The sequence below is a fragment of the Leucoraja erinacea genome, chromosome 23 (assembly GCF_028641065.1).
Source record: "Leucoraja erinacea ecotype New England chromosome 23, Leri_hhj_1, whole genome shotgun sequence".
In the NCBI taxonomy this organism is placed as follows: Eukaryota; Metazoa; Chordata; class Chondrichthyes; order Rajiformes; family Rajidae; genus Leucoraja; species Leucoraja erinaceus.
In genome coordinates, this window is record NC_073399.1 from 5536128 (window position 1) to 5551208 (window position 15081).

Below are 15081 nucleotides of genomic sequence, written 5' to 3' on the forward strand. Positions count from 1 at the left end.
AAATACTGCTGGTAGGATAATGCCTCACCACTATTCTAGACTCTCAACATATTGATCTGCATGAAGCATCAATTCACTTGCACAGTACACTCCTGGTATTAGTTTTGCTGAATGCCACTGTTCAGATCACAAACATGATTCTAAACTATCAAAACAAAAAAATATGGTGGAAGTCTGAAATAAAATTTGAATATGAAAATTTCCATTTGCTTTTTGGACTGGAGTAGTGGTGTGCCTCAGGGATTGATGTCAAATTGTTTGTGGTTTATATCAATGATTTGGATGAGAATGGAGAAGGCATGATGACTCTGTCTGAAGAAGGGTCTCGCCCCGAAACGTCACCCATTCCTTCTCTCCACAGATGCTGCCTGTCCTGCTGATTTACTCCATTTTGTGTGCCTATGATTAGCACATTTGTAGATAGCACTAATGTAGGTGGTATAGATAGCAAAGATGGTTATCAAAAATCACAACATGATCTTGATCAGTTGAACAAGTGGATTGAGAAAAGGTCAATTAAGTTTAAAGCAGATAGTGCGAGGTGTTGCATTTTAGGAAGTCAAACTAGGGCAAGACCATGGTGAAAAGCAGGGGCTTAGGAGTGTTGTAGAGCAGAGGGATCCAGGAATGCAGGTGCTTATCCTTGAAAGTGGGTTCACAGGTAAATGAAGTCAAGAAGGCTTTTGATACATTCCCTTCATCAGTCAGGGTATTGAGTATAAAAGCTGGGATATTGTATTACAATTGTACAAGACGTTGGTGAGGCAGTATTTGGAGTATTGTGTTGTTTTGGTCACCTCGTCATAAGAAGGATGTTAAGCTGGAACGGGTGCAGTGAAGATTTATGAGGAAGTTGCCAGGACTTGAGGGCCTGAGCTACAGGGAGAGGCTTGGTAGGCTAGGACTTTATTGCTTGGAGTGTAGGAGGTTGAGGGGTTATCTAATAGAGGTGTATGATAATGAGAGGGATATATATGGTGAATGCAGTCCTTTTCCTAAGAACTAGAGAACATAGCTTTAAGCTGAGGGGAAAGATTTATTCAGAACCTGAGGGGCAGTTTGTTTTTTTCCCCATGGAGGATGGTAGGTATATAGAACAAGCAGCTTGAGGTGGTAGTTTACTCTTAAGAGCCTCTTAACAACACTTAAATTGCATTTTGACAGGTACAGCGACCTCCATAATTTTGGGGACAAAGACCCATCGTTTATTTATTGGCCTCGGTACTCCACAATTTGACATTTGTAAAAGAAAAAGTCACATGTGGTTAAAGAGCACATTATCAGATTTTATTAAAGGCCATTTCTCTACATTTTGGTTTCACCCTTATTCAATTTTGGAAAACGCTTCTGATCTCCCTTATAGGTAGAATAAATGCCATAAAGATGATCTTCCTTCCACAAATCCTGTACCTATTTCAATCCATACCGATTTTTCTCCCTAAAATTTTTATTTTTAACTCGATTCTGTGATCACAAACATTATTTGGGATTACAAATCTCACAGAATTCATAAACGACATTTATGTAAACCCAAAGAAATCGGCAGACTGGCTCTCCCAATTTTTTTTTTACTATTACTGGACAACGAATATTAAAAATGTAATTATTGGATGGACGATACATGCCAACAGGTAAACTGGCTAATAATGGAGAGAGTTAAAAGAATAGGGGGCACCATCCAGATGGGTATGGCTGCCCAGCCCAGCCTGTATTCTTAAATTGAAGCTGCACAATAATTTGATAATTTTAGATGCCGAATGTTTTATCCTTGTACAATTGCTTCTAATACAAATAATTTAAAAAAAATTAAAAAGAATACAAAAAAAGAGAGAATATTGCTGCCACCACTTTACCTGGGATCAGTTCACGTGGAGGATGGAGATGATTCACATCCAGCTCAAGTGCTGGCCCATCTCAATGATGCGTTCGGAAAATCAGCTTGACTTCACCTGAGCTCCAGGTTGTCTCGACATGTGCAGCTTGTCCTTTCCCCAGCTTGACCACTGACTTAGTCGGGATGTTCTAGTGTTGCCTTTCCCCCATTTGTGCTTTACATACACAATGTTATCAATAGGCCAGTGATCAACATTAAACAATCTTCATGGAGCAAGAAACAAGATACATTTTTTTTTAATACGAGGTAGAAATAAAAATGGTTTCATCCCGAATGATTTTGCTCAACCTCGTTTAAGCGACGAGTTGCCATTGGCAAGATGTCTGAATGTTAAAGTTCCTCTTAGTACCAGTAATGTCATGTCAGGGTAAAGTTTGCCTGAAGTTCTTACATGATACTGATATTATTTGACTGTTTCCTGGATTTATCACCATTGTGAAAGCTCAGGACTTTCATCCAAACTGCACTTATCTGAGTGCAGCACATTTTAGTATTAAGGTTTTAATGCGATGAAACCGCAGCAAAGTCCATCTCCCCGCGGGACACGTCAAGCGTAAGGGGCGGCCTCGCCAACACGTCAGCGACGGTAAACACTGCGATGGAGCGGAAGGGAGATGGACGTACAGTCTGGGCCAAACCTCTGCATCTCCTCTCCTCTTCTTCGTGCTGGAGAGTTTGCAACCTCTGCATGGCTTTCTTTTTCGCCCTTGCCGCCTACGTGCAGGTAAGTTTCCTGTTCACCGCACGCACACACACACACACACACAGGCTACATACAGGCTAAAGTCCAGCCTGGTTATGTGTACACGGCATGAAGTTTCACACTAATGGGACTCGTGTGCTCATCAGTCTGGGTAACAGGAGTGTGTGTGTGAGAGAGAGAGAGCTCTCTGTTTGAGCAATTGGCAACTGCCAGAGGTTTGTCTCAACACTGTGAACAGATCTATGGTCCCAGTGGAGACGTGGAATTGTAGCCTCACCGGCTGAGTTTGTGTTTTTAGATGTATAAGCACAGTATGTTGCAAAGTAGCCGCAGTTACACACATGATTTAACACGTGATTTAACATTGAGGTGCTGGAAATATGAAGTTAACATTCCCTTTTTTATACATGCTTAGAGAACCTGCTTATTTTCAGTGAAATAAATGGCCAGTTGTGTACTTGTGGAAGCCCTGAGTGCGAGGCACCAGAGTGGGACGACACTGTCCGAGTGAGTTGTGTGGAGTCCAGGACAGTTATCACACACATTGCAAGGCTTCTGCCTACTGAACACTAATCCAGTGTCCATTTCCCCGCCGGTTTGCGAGGTTTCACTTTAAAGTAGACCATCGTCATGCCACCATTCCAAGATTCATTCCAGTATTCCAGGCAATTTACAACCCAGCGGTATGAATGTTGATTTATCTAACTTCAAGTAACCCCTGCTCCCATCTCTATCTGTCTCCCACCCAAGCCTCAACCCGAAGCATCACCTATTCCTTTTCTCCAGAGATGCTGTCTGACCTGCTGAGTTACTCCAGCTTTTTGTGTCTACCTTTGGTTTAAACCAGCATCTGCAGTTCCTTCCTGTACAACCCAAGAATCAAGCTCTGTCTCACCAGAAAATAATCTGTCCCAATCCAAACTTGTGCCACGTCTCATTTCAATATCCTTCCCTTAATTTCCTGACTTGACTCTTACTCTGACTGCCTGTAATTCTTATGTTCAAGGCTCTCCCAAGGCCAAGCCTGCCCCTAACAAGTCAATCATCATGTACAAGTGTGGTAAGGTAGAGATACAATGAAACCCTTGCTTGTAGCACCATCACATCAATGTGGACAACATGTGAATACATCAGTAGTACAAGACTAATGCAAAAACAAGACGTTAATACACCACTCAATTAGAAAGATAAGTCCATGATAGTGCAAGAGGTGGTACGTAGTGTTCTAATGCTGAGATAGAGTTAGAGATTTGCAGGTGGGTTTAAGAAGCTGATGGTTTAGATACAGCGCAGAAACAGGCCATACGGCCCACCGTGTCTGCGCTGATTAGCGATCCCCGTACACACTAGGGACAGTTTTACAGACTGAAATTAAGGGGGGGGGGGTAATGTTGTTGAAGAGCTGGAGTCGAGAAAAGACCAGGACCGATCAGGGCCGGCCACAAATGACCCCTGGCAGAGCGGTGGCTGGTGGGTCCATACTGGTGGACGTAGGAGAACCTGCCCCCCCCCCCAATGTTTTAAAGGTGGGGAACAGTCCCCCCTCCCATGTTTTGTGATCTGGGCGCTGCAGCCAGTCCCAGGCCGGCTCGCCTGCCCCACAATGCAAAGACGTGCAGGTTTGTAGGTTAAGTGCTTCGGTAAATTGTAAATTGTCCCTAGTGTGTCGGATGGTGCTCGTCTGCGGGATGATTGCTGGTTGGCATGGACACGGTGGGCCAAAGGACCTGCAGCTCGCCTGCCCTGGGACTGACTGTACCGCCCAACTCAGCTCGCTTGCCCCAGGAATCAGGGGCGGAAATCCCGGGGGGGGGGGACAGGGGGGGTACGTTCTACGCCCTGTTTTGAAAGGTGGGGGATTTCCACCCGATAAAAGAGTGACCGTTTCAGACCAGGATAATAAGGAACTTATCCTTATCATCCTCTTTGAGGGGAACAGGCATCTAGAAGTTCTGTAAAATTCCTGAAGGCAGCATTAATGCAGCAGTTTGACCGTACCAGTAGGTTACACAGAAAAGCTGGAGAAACTCAGCGGGTGCAGCAGCATCTATGGAGCGAAGGAAATAGGCAACGTTTCGGGCCGAAACCCTTCTTCAGACTGGAGAAGGGTTTCGGCCCGAAACGTTGCCTATTTCCTTCGCTCCATAGATGCTGCTGCACCCGCTGAGTTTCTCCAGCTTTTCTGTGTAACCTTCGATTCTCCAGCATCTGCAGTTCCCTCTTTAACACTGACCGTACCAGTAAACTGGTTCCTTGCATGTAATAGGGATTCTAAACTGAGGAGAAGAGTGCACTTTATTGACTCCCATTGTGTCTGATCTATATCCTTGATTGTTCAAAATGATATAATCTTATGCATATAGAAAGTCTGCAGTCAGCAGAAATTTTGGAAAGTGATACATTTCTTAGTTTAAGCCACACTCATGCAACCATCCAAATAGTAAGGCTCCTTGGTGTTGCCTGTGAAGGGAAATATCAACAGGTTTTCTGAAGAACTCACCATCAATGTAAATGCCACTGACATCTCTTCACTTGATATTCTATGAAGAAATGAAGTTGCTTGATCAGCAAACCAATTCTGATTTTGTTTTAATTGTCCACAGGTTAATGATCCAGATGCAGGAATTTGGATTGTAAGTATGCTTTATCACAGAATACATTCCCCAAACCAATTTTAGGACATTTAACTGAATTGTCAAAATTTGTTCAAACGCATTTTTTTTTTAACACAAATAGACTTTTAGAAGACCTTGGGATAATGAATTATTCAAAATCTTATTGAATAAAATTAAAGTGTATGGTATTATGGATAATATATTGGCATGCATTGCAAATTGGTTCAGTGGCAGAGAAAACATAGTAGGAATAAACTCTGGTCATTATTGTGTTGGAAGACTGAATAATGTGGTCCTGCTGAGATTGATGGTAGGAATCCAACTCATCGCAATCCGTATCTGTGATTTTGATGTGATTTCATGAATGATAGGAGGAGAATTAGGCCATTCGGCCCAACAAGTCTACAACATTCAATTATGGCTGATTTAACTCTCCCCCTCAATCCCATTCTCCTGCCTTCTCCCTTCTCCCTGACACCTGTACTAATCAAGAATCTTATCTATCTCCGCCTTAAAAATATCCATTGACCTGGCCTCCACAGTCATCTGTGGCAATGAATTCCACAGATTCACCACCCTCTTACTAAAGAAATTCCATGCGGTATGTCCACGTTTGCTGATGATACAGCAAACAATGAGGAAGTAATCCTTAATTGCATGCGGAAACCATGAAGTGCATTAAGAACTCAGCGGGTCAGACAGCATCTGTGAAGGAACGGACAGGCGATACTTCAGGTCAGAACCCTTCTTTAGACTGATTGTAGTGGGGGGGGGGGGGGGGGGGGGAGAAAGGGGGAAAACAGAGGTGGGGACAGATCCAAGCCTGGCAAGTGCCAGGGGAATTGAGCAGAAGAGTAGAGATGTCTCATTCCGCTCTTTAAGGTCCTGCTGAGACTACATCGTGAATGGTGCAAAAAGGTCTGGTATCCCTGTCTAAGGAAGGATATAATGTGTTTGAGAGGGTGCAATGAAGATTGACAAGATTGGTATCTGGAATGATGGGTTTGCTGTATAGGAACACTAAGCCCATTATATTTTGTGCTGTGAAGAATTGCAGCTGATGTTATTGAAATATATAGAATTGACTGGGCACACATGAAGATGATGAGTCCTCTGACTGGGGCATCAAATATCTGGGGTGACTTTCTAAAAGTTAGGGATCAAATATCCAAGACTAGGAAGGTCTACGGAGACACAGTTGCGAGAGAGAAATTGATGAATATTTGGATATAATACGATCAGGGTGCAAGTGATTAGTCCAGGAAATTTGTACGGGTGTCAGGGATTATGGGTAGAAGGCAGGAGAATGGGGTTGAGAGGAAAAGATAGACCAGCCACGATTGAATGGCAGAGTAGACTTGATGGGCCGAATGGCCTAATTCTGTTCCTGGAACTTATGAACATGAAATTTCAGCCACAATCGTTTGAATGGCCGACTTCTGGTTCTGGTCCTTAAGTTTGTACGTCTCCTTTAATTGATCTCCTTCCTTTCGCAGGTTGCTTACTTAATTCCTGCTGCATTATCCTTCCTTGTTGGCTTGAATCCACCAGTCACAGGTACAAAGCACATTGTCATTGCACTGAATTATACTAGTACAATTAAGGCTGACCTTGTCACCCATGTTTTTATAGGGGATGATAATGTGATGTGAGTAAAGGGTGCAAGATGATCAGTATGGCGCGTTTGCATGAAATATTTGCTTGTACCTTGTGTCCTTGTACCTTGGCAGTCACCCAGAAAAGATGCGGCAAGAGCCAAGAGTGTTTAATTGTCAAATGAAGCAATTCCTTCTTTCGCAACAGGTTTGCAAACACAGTATGCACAAAAACCAATATGGTGCAAAACAAAGACATCAAAATCCCTGCAGTTCATATTTCAGAGTTTAGTTGGAGTTCATAGTGTTTAATTGTTGGGAAGAAACATAGAAAGTAGAAGCAGGAGTAGGCCATTCAGCCCTTCGAGCTAGCACCGCCATTCAATGCGATCATGGCTAATCATCCAGAATCAGTACCATGTTCTTGCATTTTCCCCATAGCCCTTGATTCCGTTGGCCCTAAGAGCTATATCTAACTGTCCTTTGAATACAACCAGTGAATTGGCCTCCACTGCCTTCTGCGCAGAGAATCGACAGATTCACTACTCTCTGGATGAAAAAGTTTTTCCTCAACTCAGTCCAGCTATTATGCCTACCCATTGTTCATGAACTGTGACCCCCTGGTTCTGGACTCTGGAATTAACCTGGTGTACCTATGCTGCGCTCCCTCAATAGCAAGAACGTTCTTCCGCAAATTAGGAACTTGAAGCTGTTGACTCTCTCCACCACTAACTTGTCGATGAAGACAGGTTTGTGAAGCCTTGCCATCCTCTTCTAAAGTAAACAACCAGCTCCTTGGTTTTACTGATATTGAGAGCGCTGTACTGGCACCTTTCAATCAGATGATCGATCTCCCTCCTATTCTCTGACACATCATTATCCATAATTAGTCCAACAGCGGCAATGTTATTGGCAAATTTAATGATGGAATTAGAACAGTGTCTGGCTACACAGCCATGGGTATAGAGTGTGTAGAACAGACCACTGAGCACACAGGCCTGAGGTGCTCCAGTACTGATGGTTATTGAGGAGGAAGAGTTGTCATTTCATACCAAATGTTTTCTGTTCAAATTCGGATTCAGATTCAATCTTTATTGTCATTGCGCAGTGTACAGTACAGAGACAACGAAAAACAGTGAGTTGTAACAGCCTCTTGGTGGACAGTTTCACCTCCAATCATTGCCATTGAGTCGATAACTGAACGGGCACTGACTGTTTTTAGCTCAAGGAAATAGGGGTGCTGAGTCTCAGCACATGGGGAAAGTACATGGTCGTACTGACTGCCTTGTCTCAAAAACTCACATCTTGGCCAGAAGATGTAGCTTCAACCTGCATTCCACAACCCTGACCACAGTGCTGACTCCATTAACTTCATGAAAATGGACTGTCTGGATGCTTATCTCATTCCATTGTTTGGGGCCTTGTGAGCAAACCTTTTATCTGCATTTTCCTTTTTTACAGTGGTAATCCAGAAGTGTTTTTGAGTATCCTGAACTCCTGAATAACTATAAACACACTCCATTATGCATTCATTTACCATCTGTGTAAGAAATGGGGTAAAACTTATAAACCAGTTGAGTGTTTCAGAAAATCCTGTGGAGCAGGGCGGCTTGATGTTTCTGGTCAGAATGGTTTTACTCTCTTTGTGAACACTTTCAACTTTTGTTTTCAGAAAACTTCATCTGGAAACATCTGTCATTGATGCACATCTGCATGTGTTTCGTGGTGGCCACACTGTGGGGTTGGTACCTCCATCGAAATGCAAAGAACAGTATTTTCCATGAAGAGGAGGGCCGGTATGCAGGTTTAATGATGCACTTGCGTTTCTTAATTGTGCTAAAAGCTTGCGCGTTTTCTTGATTTTTTGCATTAATCACACTTTGTGCTAATATTTTAACTTTTCACTGTTTGTGTGTTTTCGTACCACTCATTATTCACCATCCATGAAGTTGGATGGAGTTTGATGCTGCCAGGCCTGATGTGAAAGATCCAGTGGCTATATGTCAGACTTGCCTATGTTTTTAAATCAGTATTGAGATAGTTACAAATAAGATCAGTTATTGCAGTTAAATAAGTTCATCTTGCATTGTTTGTTTTGCAGGGAATTTTTAGGATTAGTAATAATCATTATATGGATGCTGTTATGCCGAGATTCAGGAAAGTGAGTATTGAACAGTATTTCTCAAACTACCTTGGGTATGGGGGGGGGGGGGTCAGTGTGGCAATGGAGGAGACCCAGGATAGACAGGTCAGAATGGGAAGGGGAGTTAAATGGTTAGCAACTGGGAGATCCAGTAGGTCTTGGAAGATCAATCATAAGTGTTCAGCAAAACAATTGCTGAGTCTGCACTTGGTCTCACTGATTTACAGGCCACATCACCGGATGCAGTAAATGAGGTTAGAGGAGATGCATAAGTTTTCAGATTCCAGCATTGGCAGCCTTTGTATTATTGTTCATCATCTTCTAGTTGCTGTCTCTATCTTCACCCTCCCATTGCTCCATTCACCTTTTGTTCCCTCCCCTCTCGCAGCTTCCATCTACTTGCATCTGCCTCCCAAATCTACCCCTCCCCCTCCCCCACCTGGCTCCATCTGCCCTGGATCCAATTCCCCCGCTCTCAGCACTGGCTATCTCCCCTCCCCACTCTGTCTTGTTGTAAGGTCTCAACCTGTAACGTCACCATTCCTTTCCTCCTCACCGATGCTGCTCAACCTGCTGAGTTCCTCCACCAGATTGTTTGTTGCACTGGATTTCAGTACTTACAGTCTCTAGTGCCTCCTATCTTTTTCTTCCTTAGTTTAAAATAACAGTCCAAACATTTGGTTACTGTGTTCTATTGGAGAATTCTTGTGGTTAAAACCAAATTACTATTCTATGACTTGAAACTGTGAAATTTTATAAGGAGCACATATGTGAGCACGTCAAGTCAAGTCACTTTTATTTCTATAGCACATTTAAAAAACAACTCTTGTTGACCAAAGTGCATTACATTGGTGGAGGTACTAACGTTACACAAGAGTGGTTCATAGATTAAGTACATACATAAATACATACATATAGCCCTCCCTCAGAGGACATCAAGAAAGGCGAGAGTAAAGATGAGTTTTAAGTCTTGACTTAAAAGAGTCGATGGAGGGGGCAGTTCTGATGGGAAGAGGGATGCTGTTCCACAGTCTAGGAGCTGCAACTGTAAAGGCACGTAGATTCTAAAACATTTCAGTTCGGCTATGGTGTTTGTCAGTCAGGCTCAACACATTAACAAAAGGCTGCCTATAATTTATCCAAGAGAGATGATTTACTTATTTCTAAATTGGAGGAGCAGCACTTCATATTTCGCTTGGGCAGTTTACACCCCAGTGGTATGAACATTGACTTCTCCAAGTCCCTGCTTTCTCCTCCCCTTCCCAGCTCTCCCTCAGCCCACTGTCCCCGCATCTTCCTTTCTTCTTCCCCCACCCCCACCCCCCACGCCACCCTCACATCAGTCTGAAGAAGGGTCTCGACCCAAAACGTCGACTATTTCCTTCGCTCCATAGATGTTGCCTCACCCGCTGTGTTTCTCCAGCATTTTTGTCTACCATAAATATTTATTTCTATACTGCAGTTTAAGAAGAGCAGGCACGGTGGCGCAGAGGTAGAGTTGCTGCCTTACACCTTACAGCGCCAGAGACCCAGGTTCAATCCTGACAACGGGTGATGTCTATACGGAGTTTGTACATTCTCCCTGTGACCGCGTGGGTTTTCCCCAGGTGCTCCGGTTTCCTCCCACACTCCAAAGACGTACAAGTTTGTCTTTGGTAAAATTGGATTCAGGAAAATTGTAAATTGTCCCCCGTGTGTGTGTAGGATTGCACTAGTGTACGGGGATCGCTGGTCGGTGTGGACCCGGTGGGCTGAAGGGCCTGTTTCTGCGCTGTATCTCTAAACTAAAAGCAATATGCTACTTTAAGCCTTTCATATTGGATTATTCCATTGTGCAATCTCAATTAGTTATTAATTTAATTATTTTTTTTCCAGGTATCTCAGTGGTTTTAGAATTTCTGCCGCCGTTTTTATTACTGTTTTTCCATTCATTACTTGGTTCTATTACTACATCAATAAAGAGCTACGAACATCGTGGCCAGAACACTGTAAGAACACAATTTAAGCTGGATGTAAGCGAAGAGTGGGACCCGGAGAAGGGCCTTGACCTAAATGAATTGATAAGAGTAGCTATTTAAAGTTACTCGCCATTTAGAACTGCTATTGCAGATAATCTGTGGCTGTGAGAGAAAGTTGTGATTCACACACATTTTCTGTCTTTGTATAATTTTTTATGACATAATTTTCGAATAATTATGTTGATTGTATATATAATGAATGTATCATTTTAACATCTGAGAGAGATTGCAAATTGAAGTCCCGGTTTCGGTGTAGAAGATTTAATTTAGATTGAAACATGAGCTGAGTATTATGGACCAAATGCATTAACTTGGCTTATGGATGGAGCGTCTGACTGCAATCATGATGCAGAAATTCTGAGCACTATTATGCCTGAAAAGCGCTGGATATAAAGGAAAGGATATTGTATGAATGGGATGTGGCTCAAGTTTGGATTGGGATAGATCATTTTCCAGTGAGATAGAGCTTGAATGTGCAGGAAGGAGCTGCAGATGCTGGTTTAAACCAAAGATAGACACAAAATGCTGGAGTAACCCAGTGGGTCAGGCAACATCTCAGATGAAAAGGAATATGTGATGTTTTGGGTTGAGACCTTTCTTCAGACTGAGAGTCAGGGGAAAGAGAGACGAGAGATATAGACTGTGATAAGAGAGAGATAGAACAGATGAATGGAAGATCAGCAAAAAAGTAACGATCCATTGTTGCCTCTGGGCTCGGTGATAATGAGTAATACAATGAAACTTGATAGGACAACAGTGAAACTCGTACAGCGACTAGGGTGGGGGAGGGACAGAGAGGGGATGCAAGGGTTACTTCAAGTTAGAGAAATCAATATCCATACCGCTGGGTTGTAAGCTGCCGAAGCAAAGGACGGAAAGATTAGTGTGGGAATGGAATGGGAAGGGGAGTTAAAGTGTTTGGCAACCGGGAGATCATGTGGGCCAATGTGGACTGAGCGGAGGTGTTCAGCGAAACAATCACCCAGTCTATGCTTGCTCTCGCCGATATAAAGGAATCTGCACCTGGAACAACGGATACAGTAGATGAGGTTGGAGGAGTTGCAAATGAACCTCTGCCTCACCTGAAAGGACGGCTGGGGCCCCTGGACAGAGTCGAGGGTGGAAGTATAGGGACAGGTGTTGCATCTTCTGCGGTTGCAGGGGAAGGAAGGTACCTGGGGAAGGGTTGGTTTGGGTGGGAAGGCCTGAGTTAACCAAGGAGTTGCTGAGGGAACGGTCTCTGCGGAAAGGAGTGGAGATGGGAAGATGTGGCTAGTGGTGGAATCCCGTTCGAGATTGTGAAAATGTTGCAGGATTATGTGAATTGAATCCTTTATTTGTCATTCAGACCTTTCGGTGTTGTATGATGGGGTGAAAGGTAAAGTAATTTAGTAGAATACAAACTTTCCAGTCGGGTAAACACGTCTTTACAAGCGTTGAGTTAAAGGGAACTCATTGATATGGTGATACCACACTTCACAAAGCCTTGCTGGTTCTATACTGATTGACTTGGCATAATTTATGTCAACACTTGAGTATGTCTCAAGTTTAATTCAAATTGCACAAAATATGAAGTTTATATACTGTACTACGACTGGGTTAGTAAATACAGTAAACCCTCGCTATTATGGGCCTCTTAACAGATTTCAATTATAATGGACTGTCTCTTTAAGAACGCAGAGGCCATAGCAACTGACAAGCCATTGAAACTTGTACAAGGGACCAGATGCTGGTTTAAACAGAAGATAGGCACAAAAAGTTGGAGTAACTCATAGGCCACGCAACAGCCCTGGTGAGAAGGAATGGGTGACGTTTTGGGTCGAGACTCATTTTTAGCCAGAGAAATTAACAAGCCATCGCTTTGATCGACACTTAACACTATTAGTAACAGTCTTCGGTATTTTTAGCTGTTAAAAAGAACCTTCTACACTCAGTAGGTGAGGCAGCGTCTTTGGAAGGAGAAATGGAGTTAATGTTAAAGATCGATGTCTTTAGACCAGAAAATAGGTGCAGGAGGAGGCCATTCGGCCCTTCGAGCCAGCACCGCCATTAATTGTGATCATGGCTGATCGTCCCAAATCAATAACCCGTGCTTTCTCCCCATATCCCTTGATTCCACTAGCCCCTAGACCTCTATCTAACTCTCTCTTAAATCCATCCAGTGACTTGGCCTCCACTGCCCTCTGTTGCAAGGAATTCCGTGAATTAACAACTCTCTGGGTGAAAACGTTTTTTCGCACCTTAGTCTTAAATGGCTTCCCCTTTATTCTAAGACTGTGGCCCCTGGTTCTGGACTCGCCCAAAATTGGGAACATTTTTCCTGCATCTAGCTTGTCCAGTCCTTTTATAATTTTATATGTTTCTATAAAATCCCCCATCATCCTTCTAAACTCCAGTGAATACAAGCCTAGACTTTTCAATCTCTCCTCATTTAACAGTCCCGCCATCCCAGGGATCAATCTCATGAACCTACGCTGCACTGCCTCAATCACAAGGATGTCCTTTCACAAATTAGGAGACCAAAACTGTACACAATACTCCAGATGTGGTCTCACCAGAGCCCTATACAACTGCAGAAGAACCTTTTTACTCCTATACTGAAATCCTCTTGTTATGAAGACCAACATTCCATTAGCTTTCTTCGCTGCCTGCTGTTCCTGCACGCCAACTTTCAGTGACCGGTGTACAAGGACGCCCAGGTCTTGCTGCACCTCCCCCTTATCTAACCTTACCCCATTGAGATAATAATCTGCCCCTTTGTTTTTGCCGCCAAAGTGGATAACCTCACATTTATCTATATTATACTGCATCTGCCACGCATCTGCCCACTCACTCAACCTGTCCAGGTCACCCTGCAACCTCTTAACATTCAGTTCTGGGCACCATGTTATAGGAAAGATATTGTCAAGCTTGAAAGGGTTCAGAGAAGATTTATGAGGATTTTGCCTGCCAGGACTAGAGGGAGAGGTTGAGTAAGCTGGAACTCTATTCCTTGGAGCACAGGAGGATGAGGGGTGATCTTATAGAGGTGTATAAAATCATGAGAGGAATGTATCGGGTAGATGCACAGAATATCTTGCCAAGAATAGGGGAATCCCAGAGGACATAGGTTCAAGGTGGGTGACTATCCCAACGTTTAAGAAACAGTTAGACAGGTGCATGGATTGGACAAGTTCAAGAATGTTTATTGTCATGTGTCCCAGAAAGGACAATGAAATTCGTGCTTTGCTTCAGCACAACACAATATAGTAGGCATGAATAAATACACAACAGATCAGTATGTCCATATGCCATTGAATATATATACACACATAAATAAGCATATAAAGTGCAATAGGCTATTAAAGTTCAGATTTTTGCTTGAGTTGAGTTTAATAGTCTGGTGGTTGTGGGGAAGAAGCTGTTCCTGAACCTGGATGTTGCAGATTTCAGGCTCCTGTACCTTCTACCTGAAGGCAGCGGAGAGATGAGTTTGTGGCCAGGATGGTGTGGGTCCTTGATGGATATGGACCAAGCGCAGGCAGTTGGGACTAGTGTAGCTGGGACAAAGGGTTTGTTTCCACACTGTATCACTCTATGACCTAATGAGATCAATGTCAAAGATCCCATGTTACCACTTTCTTTTTTTAAATTATTTGTATTTTTATTAGAAGCAATGTATAGACCACGGCATATGACAAAATACATTTAATGTACGTCTTCTATTAACAAGAGAGAAGTAGAACAAAAGAAATAGCGAGAAAGTGAGAGAAATAGTGATGTGTAAACCCCTAGACCAGCAGATAGTGCAGTCCAGGAGTGAACAAGTAAAAGCCTATAGAAGAGTACGAAGACAAGAACCAAATATAATAAAGAAAAATAAAAAAAGACACCCTTATGTGTTGATATACCTGCTTCATTTCTCATCACAACCATCACCCTGTTCGTAAAATCGGTTTAATTCCAGAGTTGTGTTGTACCATACTATACTTGTAATGAATCAATAAAAGGAGACCATATCTTTAAAAATTGCTCTGATTTTCCTGCTAAGACGTGTTTCATATCTTCAAGAAGTAGCGTCTCAGACATGCTTGTGATCCACATTTTAAGTGTTGGGGTGGATGCATTTTTCCT

The 15081-nt window shown here is 43.0% G+C and overlaps 1 protein-coding gene across 1 annotated transcript; it reads left to right on the top strand.

The window, feature by feature from the left end:
- The first annotated feature begins 1851 nt into the window (after positions 1–1851).
- On the top strand, positions 1852–14951 carry tmem220 (transmembrane protein 220). The gene is made up of 6 exons (XM_055653703.1): positions 1852–2618; positions 5201–5230; positions 6709–6769; positions 8480–8603; positions 8909–8968; positions 10826–14951. The coding sequence occupies exons 1-6, from the start codon at positions 2493–2495 to the stop codon at positions 10953–10955; spliced, it is 531 nt and encodes a 176-aa protein (XP_055509678.1). The 5' UTR covers positions 1852–2492; the 3' UTR covers positions 10956–14951.
- The last annotated feature ends 130 nt before the right edge of the window (positions 14952–15081 follow it).